The sequence below is a fragment of the Bubalus bubalis genome, chromosome 2 (assembly GCF_019923935.1).
Source record: "Bubalus bubalis isolate 160015118507 breed Murrah chromosome 2, NDDB_SH_1, whole genome shotgun sequence".
Taxonomy (NCBI): Eukaryota; Metazoa; Chordata; class Mammalia; order Artiodactyla; family Bovidae; genus Bubalus; species Bubalus bubalis.
In genome coordinates this window covers 8,100,758-8,113,161 of record NC_059158.1, presented here as the reverse complement: position 1 = coordinate 8,113,161, position 12,404 = coordinate 8,100,758, and the positions used below count along the sequence as shown (strand labels likewise).

The 12,404-nt window shown below is 36.5% G+C and overlaps 1 protein-coding gene across 5 annotated transcripts in view; it reads right to left on the bottom strand.

Moving 5' to 3' along the window:
- The window catches only part of HIVEP1 (HIVEP zinc finger 1), a 129,771-nt gene that overhangs the window by 38,440 nt on the left and 78,927 nt on the right, over nucleotides 1–12,404 (bottom strand). For all 5 annotated transcript variants that reach the window (XM_006057773.4, XM_025265750.3, XM_025265739.3 and 2 more), the window contains exon 3: nucleotides 11,401–11,454. In XM_006057773.4, the coding sequence (XP_006057835.4) occupies nucleotides 11,401–11,454 (54 nt within the window). The remainder of the gene's footprint in view (nucleotides 1–11,400; nucleotides 11,455–12,404) is intronic.

The window sequence follows — 12,404 nt, the reverse complement described above, 5'->3', positions numbered from 1 at the left end:
TTTAACAGAAAAGGAAAATGTAATAGAATAAACAGATACTAAATTTTATATACTACAAAATCTTGGATAAAATTTAAAAATTCATAAAGTTTAAAAAAATTAAAACATGATGGGATTGGAGTACAGAGCTGGCAAATCTTTACCTGTCACTGGAGTTCCATATTTTTAAATTCATCACGTACATGTATTATTCACATACAACTAACATGTAGTTCAACCCCAAAGCAAGAAGTTAGCAAATTAAGAACCTAACAAATACCTGCTTATTTAGCAATAACTTAAAATATAGATCAAAATCTAGCAGGTAGAGATGAAATAAATACTCAAAATATTTATGTCAGTAATCATACAAAGGCAAATAAATACTGTGGAACTTTTTTATATATAGAAGGAAAGTTTTTAAGCAGTCAATGTAATTTCAGAGAAATAATTCTGATTGCAAAAATAAAAAGTAAAACCAGAGATATATCAAATTGAAAATTTTTAAAGCAGAATAAGTAACAATTCTGTTTGAAATTTTTAATTAAATAAAAAATCAACCTAATCAATAATAAATGTTCTCAGAAATTAGAAAGGGAAGGATACAACAACAGTAAAAATTATTTAAACTTATGAGAGAAGGTTATACTCTATCTTAAAATATTTGGATACTTGTATAACATACAGAATATAAGAAGTTTTAAATACAATCAACCCAAGAAGGCACAAACTTGAACAGGTCTCTAATTAGCAAAGAAAATAACAGTACATCTACTGAAGACACAGACATGCTCTTCTTCCCTCACAAATTCTTGACTTTCATATAGTAATGTTTCATATTAAATATAAGGAAACACTACCAATTAAGTCACAAAACAGATTTAATATTACAGGCCACTCTGGGTGCTCAGAACAGCCAAATAAATATTTGCCCAATGCCTACTATATGCACCAGGAACCGCAGGAGGTGCCAGTATATGATCTTGGGCAAAAGGGAACTGGAGCGCTCATCCCGTGTGGCAGGGGTGAGGCAAAGAGCTTAACGGGCTGAGATCTCATCAGCTGTTAGAAGCTGTCTTCACACTGAAGAGACACAGGTGGCCATGGAAGGGTTCTGTTACCAGTTACCAAGTGGGTCACTCGGTGCTGTGTGGTGGGCTTCCGGAAAGGAGCCCACATAGGGGCCTCTGCATTCTGGTGCAGAGCCGCACTCCCAGCGCCATCTGCCAAAGCACGTCCTCACTCACTGGACATCCAACTAGGCGCATACGGTACTATCTACGTTTGCTCTCGTTTAAGTTTTGCTCAGTCCTCTTCCGGCTTTTTCTCACTCACCCACAGAGTCTCATTTTCTTTTTCCAAATCTCTTCTTGAACGAAATAGCTACTACAGTATCCCAAGCTTGGTGGTTGGTGCAGAATTCTAAATCATCATCCTTAAAAATTGATATTCTTCGTACATATAGCACAGCCCAACAAAACACATCTGAATAGTGAGACAGGAGTAGAAGAATGCTCTGTTTCAGTGAAATGGTCCTCTATTGCTTGCTTCCAATTTTTAAAAAATTTATTTTCTAGAATTCCTCGCAGCTGTTCACCTATTTCCAATTGACTCTGCCTCCCCCTTGCATTTATTTTCTGCTCCTTCTTCCCCAGAACTGTATCCTTCACTTCCATGTGACACCGGTATTGCCTTCTCTCCTCTGAGTAAGCATGAGAAAAAGAACAAGTCCCCGTGTGCCAACAAACGTCTGAGCCTGCCTCTTTTTTTCCCGTTCTTTTGCCCCACACATAGGTCACAGAAGCAAGGCTGGGGAAAAGCTTAAATAAGTCAACCAACAGCAGCACACATTATCCTTTTAAGTCACCCTACAGCACGACTCATATAAAAAAAGTAATATTGAAGAGGCATATCCATGAGGTCAATTATCCCCAAAGCGAAGATGGTAAATTAAACATAATCTGGGTGCCCCCCCCTTATCATCCTTAAATGAATCCCCAAGTGAACCAACAGAATGAGACCCATTCCTTTGTTTTCCACCATCCTCGGGGATGCTGTCTTCAAAGCAGCTCACATCCACATCACATAATCTGAGCTGTTTTAAATCTCTCTTATCAAAAAACGAAGCAGTGGACAGAAACACACACTTCACAGAACCTTAAACAAATGTGTTTTGAACATTTTAATCTCCCTGAAATCCTGGTGCATCTTCTAATCACTTATAAAAGCACCCTGTCCTCCTTTGTCAATTTTCCCTTCCTAAATGGTACATGAGATCATTGTGTACCTTATAATCCTTAACATTTTGAAGTCAATGGAAAGGCTATAAAAGTGTGAAAGAATGCAAGCCTTTCAATGAATCCTATAAAAGTAACATCTTGTTAGCTATTTTAGCTTCCAATTTAATAAATGATTACTCAATAGAGAGTAATCAGTAACACTGTGAAGAAATATATTGAGAGTTTTGCCTCTCATAATTTGCAGGAAGCAAAGTTTTAGTTTCTTGCATTTCAACACCATGAACAGAATATTTACTTATTTTACTAAAAGATGGTTTGTTTATCACTATGCAAATCATCTCTTATAAAATTGGCATAGTCTAGTTGTGAAGCAATGATCTCTTGGGATTTAGTATTTTTTAATCTCAAGATATTGGCAGGATTGACACATCATACTTTAAATTCATATACATGGCACAAATAATTAAAATAATACTAATTTTCTGGCAATATGAGCCATTAGCATTGTCTATGACACTAAAAGAACACTTCAAAATCAGACATGCAGAGTTTTATTTGCTTTAGTGAGTGAAAGTCACTTAGTCATGTCCAACTCTTTGCGACCCCATGGACTATATAGTCCATGGTATTCTCCAGGCCAGAGTACTGGAGTGGGTAGCCTTTCCCTTTTCCAGGGGATCTTCCCCACCCAGGAATTGAACCAGGGTCTCCTGCATTGCAGGCAGACTCTTTACCAGCTGAGCTATCAAGAAAGCCCTTATTTGCTTAATGTTGGCAATTTGTTTTGTTTGGTTTTGTTTACTTGTGTTGGTTAGGTCATTTCAAAGACCCTTAGCTTTGTTCTGACATAGATTTTCTTTCAATAAATTCTAAAATAGTTAAAAAAAAATAAAAAAATAAAAGAACACTTCAGGAGACTTGCATATTTAAATCTGAAATTCCAAGTAAGATAATATTAAAAGAAAAAAGAGATGACTTTCTCTTCTAAAAAATAGAAACGCTGTAGCTGTTTTCCCAAGGGAAATTTGTTAGGCACTGCTGCCAGTCTACATAAAACCTCATGAATTTTGATTCCACCAATTCAGATTTTATGACAGTTTGCACAAGAGCTGGGTTAAAGCTCATAGGTTCCTTTATGGTACAGACTTTTTCTTTTCTTTCCACTTTCTAGGGAGAAGGCAATGGCACCCCACTCCAGTACTCTTGCCTGGAAAATCCCATGGACGGAGGAGCCTGGTGGGCCAGAGTCCATGGGGTCGCTAAGAGTCGGACACGACTGAGCGACTTCACTTTCACTTTTCACTTTCATGCATTGGAGAAGCAAATGGCAACCCACTCCAGTGTTCTTGCCTGGAGAATCCCAGGGACGGGGGAGCCTGGTGGGCTGCCGTCTATGGGGTCGTGCAGAGTCGGACAAGACTGAAGCGACTTAGCAGCAGCAGCAGCAGCAGGGTGAAAAAGAATGGGTGATGCATTAATAAAAAAAATTGCTGAAGAAAAAAATGAATTAATAACAACTTTATAAGAAAAATATGATAAACTTTTTTGAGCATTTAATATTAAGAAAGTAGAATTTATAAACATTTCAATTAAAAATAAACATCCACTAATGCTCATTTAATTACATTATTTCCTGGTGATTAATTTATAAACTAGCTAGCATTACTATAATACTGAAATAATTAAACTGCATTCCTTTAAAAAAAATTCTCTAGTTCAGACATCTCACTAACATATTACACTAGCCTTCCCATTGGCTGTATCAGTGTGAGCTTTCATTCTGTAAAGTGCTAATACCTTTCCAGGTTTATAACATTGTAAGGAACCCAACCAAGTTTTGTTTTATTGCACAAATTTTCTCCCAGACTGTTTTAAAACATTTTAATCTTATCTTGCAGTAACATTATTCATTTCAATTTAAGAAAAATCAGTCCAACTTTTCCATTATGCCACCTAAAGTTTAGTCTTAACTTAGGAAGGACTTCATCACCCCTAATTATGGGAACATGCTCTCATATTTCCTTAAGTATACTTAGCAAAATTCTTAAGGAAGAAAATTATCACTGCCGTAAAGGTATAACCTTATTAACATAAAATACTATTCGAAATCAACCTTCATTTCTTTTTTTTTTTTTCAATATCACATTCAGTATTTAAAAAAGAAAAAAAGAATGGGAGTTATTTTTCAGTCCTTGAAAACTTATTCATGTTATAAGGAGTCTCAAAAAATTGAGGAAAGTAGGTGAGCAAATGCTAGCTTTCGTATTGACCCGATAATCGGAGTTCACAATCTAGGTGTCTGCTCACTAGAGTGTCACGTTCACTTCTGAATTACTCAGTCTAGTTTTACATAGGAACCTAACTTCCCTCAAGCTTCCCCAGATAACAAGAGGGTAATTCCAGGCAGTACATTATGCCTATGTTAACAGAAACTCTGCTTGTCAAGTGACTCATTGGAGCAAGTCTGAGTACAGCAGGATAAGTTGCTTACTATATTTCTTAAGCCATAAATGACGTATATGCTTAGGACTCTTTATTCTCATATACATGGTAAAACAAAACACTTTCTGGTGACTAGAGTATATAATTTCAGAGTGATAGCTACTAAAAGGAAACTATAGATACTATGGTGGTGATTTTAGGATTTTTCTGTTTGAGACATAATAATATGAAAAATCTCAATGCAAGCTGACCTAAAATCTCCACCCTTTTCTATGCCCATTGTTGGACTCCTACTTTTTTCTGAATCATTACAATATTTTTTTGAAAAAGTGATCTCTTCACTCAAAGGATTAATTTAGAACAGGAGTAACTACTATAGATTCAGCTATTATTAGAACACAGCTCTAGTCCAGTTACAACACAGAATAACAGTAGAATAGCACAGACATGCTTGCCCCTTAGGGAAACAGCTATGACAAATCTAGACAGTGTATTAAAAAGCAGAGAAATTACTTTGCCTACAAAAGTCCGTATGGTCAAAGCTATGGTGTTTCCAGTAGTCACGCCTGGATGTGAGAGTTGGAACACAAAGAAGGCTGAGCACCGAAGAATTGATGCTTTTGAACTGTGGTGTTGGAGAAGACTCTTGAGAGTCCCTTGAACTGCAAGGAGATCAAGTCAGTCAATCCTAAAGGAGATCAGCCCTGAATATTCATTGGAAGGACTGATGCTGAAACTGAAGCTCCAATACTTTGGCCACCTGATGTGAAGAGCCAATGCATTAGAAAAGACCTTGATGCTGGGAAAGATAGAAAGCAGGAGTAGAAAGGGACAACAGAGGATGAGACGGTTGGATGGCATCACCAGCTCAATGGACATTAGTTTGAGCAAGCTCTGGAAGATGGTGAAGGACAGGGAAGCCTGGCGTGCTACACTCCAAGGGGGTCACAAAGAGTCGAACAAAACTGAGGGACTGAACAATTATTATAGATTCAACTATCACGAGAACACAGCTTTCTTCCAGTTACAATGCAGAATAACAGCAGAATAACACAAACTTGAAAATTCCTCATCCTATGTTACAGTCCCTGGGATACAGTTATTGAACAGCTTTCAACTTCAGCTTTCCCATCTTTGTAAAATGATGAATTTTTCTGTAAAATGCTGAATTCTTAAATTTCTAATATAAAATCTAGGAGCATTTTTATACACCATTCCCTGAAACTTTTGATTACACTGTATTCAGAAATAGAGAGCAAATTATTTTAGAAATACAAACTGATTTCAAAAAGCAATTAATGTAACAGTGCAATTAAGTCAGAAATCACTAACAAAAAAAATAAATAAAACCCACAACCATCCCTAAGGGAAAAAAATTCAAATTCTATTGAGGGAGTCAAAGAAGAAACCAGCACAAAAATTAATGGAAGTAGCAAAAGTGAAACCACATTTAATATAACCAAAGCAATGTTTATAAGGAAATTAATAACTTCCAGTGATTTTAATAGAAAAGAATAAAGACTTAAAAATAAGCCCAGTTACCAACTTAAGAAAGAGGAGAGTGAAAAAGTTGGCTTAAAGCTCAATATTCAGAAAACGAAGATCATGGCATCCAGTCTCATCACTTCATGGGAAATAGATGGGGAAACAGTGCAAACAGTGTCAGACTTTATTTTTGGGGGCTCCAAAATCACTGCAGATGGTGACTGCAGCCATGAAATTAAAAGACACTTACTCCTTGGAGGGAAAGTTATGACCAACCTAGATAGCATATTCAAAAGCAGAGACATTACTTTGCCAACAAAGGTTCGTATAGTCAAGGCTATGGTTTTTCCAGTAGTCATTATGGATGTGAGAGTTGGACTGTGAAGAAAGCTGAGCGCCGAAGAATTGATGCTTTTGAACTGTGGTGTTGGAGAAGACTCTTGAGAGTCCCTTGGACTGCAAGGAGATCCAACCAGTCCATTCTGAAGGAGATCAGTCCTGGGATTTCTTTGGAAGGACTGATGCTAGAGCTGAAACTCCAGTACTTTGGCCACCTCATGCGAAGGGTTGACTCATTGGAAAAGACCGTGATGCTGGGAAGGATTGGGGGCAGGAGGAGAAGGGGACGACAGAGGATGAGATGGCTGGATGGCATCTCATGGATGTGAGTTTGAGTGAACTCCAGGAGATGGTGATGGACAGGGAGGCCTGGCATGCTGCAATTCATGGGGTCGCAAAGAGTCTGACACGACTGAGTGACTGAACTAAACTGAACTGAACTGACCAACTTAAGAAACTGGATAACAGAGTAAGCCCAAAGAAGAAGAAAAGATAACGCAGAGCAAAATGTAATGAAACAGGAAGGTATTATACAAGATGATATCAAGAAACTCAGAAGTTACAGTAAAAGAGGAGTGGAACAGACAAACCTTTGGCAAGACTAATCAACACAGAGAGAAAAGGCATAAGTGAACAGTGAGAAAATGGAGACACAACTACAGATCCAGCAGCAATGAGAGAAAGAATACTATGAATGACTTTTTGCCAATATACTTAAATGTCCGACAAAATGGATAAATTATAAGAAAAATACCTGACTGAAGAGAAAAAAAGAAAGCTGGAGTAATTATGGCAAAACCAATACAATATTGTAAAGTTAAAAAATAAAATAAAATTTAAAAAAAATTAAAAAAAAAAAGAAAGCTGGAGTAATTTTATTAAATACATTGACAATTAATCTCTGACAAAGGAGGCAAGAATATACACTGGGGAAAAAAATTTCTTCAATAAGTGGTGCTGAGAAAACTTGACAGCTACATGTAAAAGTGAAATTAAAACATTCCCTAATACTATACACAAAAATAAACTCCAAATGGATTAAAGACCTAAATGTAAGACTGGATACTACAAAACTCCTAGAAGAAAAGAAGCAAAATATGTTTTTTCATAAATCACAGCAGTATTTTTTTGGGGGGGGGGTCCATCTCCTAAAGTAAAGGCAATAAAAGTAAAAATAAGCAAATGGGACCCAATTAAACTTGAAAGCTTTTGCACAGCAAAGTAAACCATCAGCAAAATGAAAAGACAACCTATTGAATGGGAGAAAATACATGCAAATGATGTGACCTATGAGGGACTAACCAACATATATAAACAGCTCATATAACTTGACATCATATGACCTATATATGAGCTCATATAACTCAACATCAAATAAAAAACCCCCAACAACCTAATTAAAAAATGAGGCAAAAGAAGTTAATAGACATTTTTTCAAAGAGGAAATGCAGATGATGACACAAAGTTAAGACTTTCTACCAAGCAAATATTGGGATGAAATGGAGACTAGTATATAGGTTGATACAATAGTACATATTAGCAATGTGCCAGTTCTTAAATTGGCTATTAGAATCAAAGATTACCATGCTATTGTCATGATGTTATAATAATATATATACTAATATAAGTACTATGCATTAAACATGTGATAATACATAATATTACACACATATATAAAATATATACACAATAATATATGACACTGCATATATATGTAATAATACATATTACATATACTTACATCGCTCAGTTGTGCCCAACTCTTTGCGACCCCATGGACAGTAGCCTGCACCAGGCTCCTCCATCCATGGGATTTTCTAGGCAAGAGTACTGGAGTGGGTTGCCATTTCCTTCTCCAGGGAATCTTCCCGACCCAGGGATCGAACCCAGGTCTCCCACATTGATAGACAGATACTTTACCGTCTGAGCCACCAGGGGACCTACTAATATAAGTACTATGTATTAAACATATGTGATAATATATAATATTACACACATATATAAAATATATATACAATAATATATGACACTGCATATATATGTAATAATATATATTACATATACTTACATGGATTATTTTATGGGTCAAATATTGTGTGATAAAAATTTAAAACAAAGTATTAAAATCAAAGTTATTCATGAAACAGCACATAAAAGCTCTCCTAATTAACTGATAAATTTATTTCTTCCCAGTTCACTTTATGCATATTCATCATTACATCTGTGACATTCACTATTTATTTTATTTAAATCTCACACAATGATTTTAGAAATAGTGTCAAGCACAATGGATATTAAAACCAAGTATATAGCACTATAAGGAAGAAAATAAGGACATTATAGAGAATTGATGAATGCTGCTTTCTATATTTATCCCCAAATTGGTTAAAACCAAAATAAATAAAATTCAAGCCATCTGATTCTCATTCATAAACAGAAAGAATAAAAGAAATATGCTACCATAATTTAGTGCACTTCTTTATTCTATTGGTATATAATGAACAAAGTCAGTTTCTCTGTCATCATATTGTACTACACAGATTAATCTTTCCTTAAACTGTTAGAAAACAGGAAAGATATCTTTTTAAAATATACCAATAAGCAAGGTTTGTTTTCTTTAAGAGCCTACCAGTATGCTAAATGCTTCTGAAGATAAATTAGTTACTTGTCCTACTGGTAAGAAAAAGAAGAGGGAGAAAGAACCTCCAATGGGCTAAGGACTATAGCCATCTTCAATTGACACAAAGCCTTAGAACAAAGTAGCAATTAAAGAAAAAAAGGCAGATGTAGAAAAAGTTAAACTTTCAGGGGGAAATCACCAAAATTTGGGAAAAGTAGTGAAAAAATGATCTATTCTAGATGACCCGTAAATCAATAAAAACAATAAATAACTCCAAATTTCTAAAGTATATTCTACAAAAGAAGAAAAGGATTTCCTTTCATCAAACAAGACAGCTCAACAAGCAAAGATCTGAGAAATCTCAAGGACCTTTGTTACTCAAAAAGTTTATCTCATGTTGTTAAAGACAAACTGATATTATTCCTCAATTATATTTTGGAGCAAAACTACTTTATTTTTAATTTGCCCAGAATGCATATGTAAAAATGAAAGCTGAGTAGGAACACTGGCAGTGAGCTGCACAGAACAATGCTTGCTTGGTATTCATCCTGGGTCTTAAATAAATGTAGCCTGCCAAATGCAGCCCACTGGATTACTTCAACCTCATTATCCCATTTCTTTTTCTAGAACCTCTGTTCCATTTCCTCCTTCCTATCAGACACTTGGTTCACTGTTTTTAAAGCTCTTGGCCACAGGGGTAGGAAAGAAGGAAAAGTAAGACAAGAACACATTTATATTGCCTACTGAAGCAGCTCTAAACCATTACTAGACATGGAAAAGACTGACCATGACTAAGTTTAAACTCTTAGGTTCTTACAGTCTGAGTGTCTCAAGTGCTTTAGGATTTCAGCAGTGTGCGGAAGGGATCTTCAGCCAACCTTTCAAAGGGATGGCCTGGCTGTGGTGACTTCTTAACTCTTCTTAGATTGTGTTTTGCCAAGAGTGCCACTGAAGGGTCGTGTTTGGTATGGGCTTTCCAGAAATCCATGGAAAGTGGTGAGGGGAGCAGATAAAGAGGGGAAATACTTTTAAGATGTCTGCACATCACAGTGGAGCTACTCAGACCAGCCCCAAACAGCCCTGGAGGCTGCACAGGCTGGGCCAAGGGACGGAGAACGTGGACAACCTGAAATTATTTCCACCAAAGGCATGCACTTAGGAACCGCTGCTGCTGCTAAGTCGTTTCAGTCACGTCCAACTCTTTGCAACCCCATGGACTGTCAGGGGTCCTGTCCATGGGATTCTCCAGGCAAGAGTACTGGAGTGGGTTGCCATGCCCTTCTCCAGAGGATCTTCCCGACCCAGGGATCAAACCAGAGTCTCCTGCATCAAAGACAGATTCTTTACCACTGAGCCACAGGGAAAGCCCAGTTAGGAATCTACTTAGATTAAAAAAAAAGAAAAAGATTTTCCATTGGAATCTTACATGGCTGAATTTTTCTGCCAAAATATCCTGCAGTAATAAGAAGATATAACAAGGACAAAGCAAAAATAAATCATGAAATCTAAATGCCATAAAGAGAATCTTACATCCTTTTCATCAGTTTTACCCATTAACATTAGAGTGTGTTGGAACTCTATCCACCTTCCTGTCTTCCTCCCATTCCACAGACTGTTCTACATCAAATGTCTTTTTTCAGATTAGCTTAGAAAATAATCAGTACGCTTTCTGTGATGAACACCGCTTTTTGATTGTAAGCTTTTTATTCCTTATACAAAATTTACCCATGAAAACTAAGTAAAGAACACAGATCCAAATAAATAAAAGTTAATCAACTTCCTCTGCCCCTTCTCTCACCATTGCAACGAATCATCACAGTCAACTGAAATAACTAACTTTTTTAAAAAGCTGCATAACATCCCAAAATATGAAGGTACTACAACTGGGGCAACTATCCCTGCACTGACTAGCACTTGGGCTATTTTGGTTGTCTTAGGCTTTTGCCACATTAAAAAAAAAGTTCTCTGCCACTCGAGCACACATAAGCACACATATACATGAACACAACCACCAGTATGCATTATCCTGGCCCTATTTATAGCTATGTGACAGTCTCTCAAATAGGACTTTCAGAAGATCTGCAACAAGCTGTCATACTCCCCACAGCAAAACAGTTAACACCTGGGAAACGGTCACAGAACATGCTATGCACTTAAAACATTTCATAAAGCAAAGTTCATCAACTTTTAGGTATCAATCTTACATTGATTCATTTAGAAAGGTTGCAATAATAAGGTATTTATTCAGGAATCTCTGCAAGAATAAAGCCTATACTGGAGTTGATTTTAACTTACCTTTTTTTGACACTTCTGCCCCATTTAGTTCTTTTTGTGCTTCTTCAATTTTGTCTAAGAAAAACAAAAAAAGTATAAATTAATTCATCATACACAAATAAGAAGACAGCAAAACAAATATATTACTTATAAGTGGTACCTGACACATACTAATAAATATTTGTTGAATGAATTATTTATGAAACAAATATGTGTAAGCTGTTAAATAATAGAGTCCTTTTAAAATTATAATTTTAATTAAGTCTTAGTCACAAGGGCTACTTCCAATTGTTTCCACAATGCAAATAATTAGTGCGTTTTAAATACTGAATCATAATTTTAAAATGTTTAGCTGCCTATTCAAAGTACATAAAAATAATTCTTTTTTTTTAATGAAGACATACAAATTTCACTGGCGAGTTTCAACAAATGCCAACTGGCTTAGAAATAAGTCTAAGCTGAGTTCATAGACGGCCTAAGACCTAAGTCAAACCTGGAAGAAATAAAAGGGTGAACAATAAATGAGGGGCTGAAAAGCAGCAACATGATACTTTTGCCAACAGTTGGTTACAGAATAACCACCCATGAAGTGTGAGGGTGGAATACTGAAGAGGTACTAAATAAAAACTAAGGTTCTCCCCGGTGGCTCCTCAGGAAAGAATCCACCTGCAATGCAGGAGACTCGGGTTCGATCCCAGGGTTGAGAAGATCCCCTGGAGGAGGGCATGGCAACCCACTCTAGTCATCTTGCCTAGAGAATCCCATGGACAGAGGAGCCTGGCAGGTTACAGTCCATGGGGTCACAAAAGGGTCAGACACGACTGAGCAACTGAAAAACAGCAACAAATATACAGCATTTCTGCAATCATCATTTTTAGATGAGCATAGTTCTGAAAGAAGCAATAACTAACAAAGAGTTGGGGAGGCTGCCTCCCAGAGCTGCAGCTCTCCCATCTGAGCTTTGAGCACAACTGGATTTGGTAAAGAAGCGCATGTTCTACGTTGGTAACAATTAATTTATATTT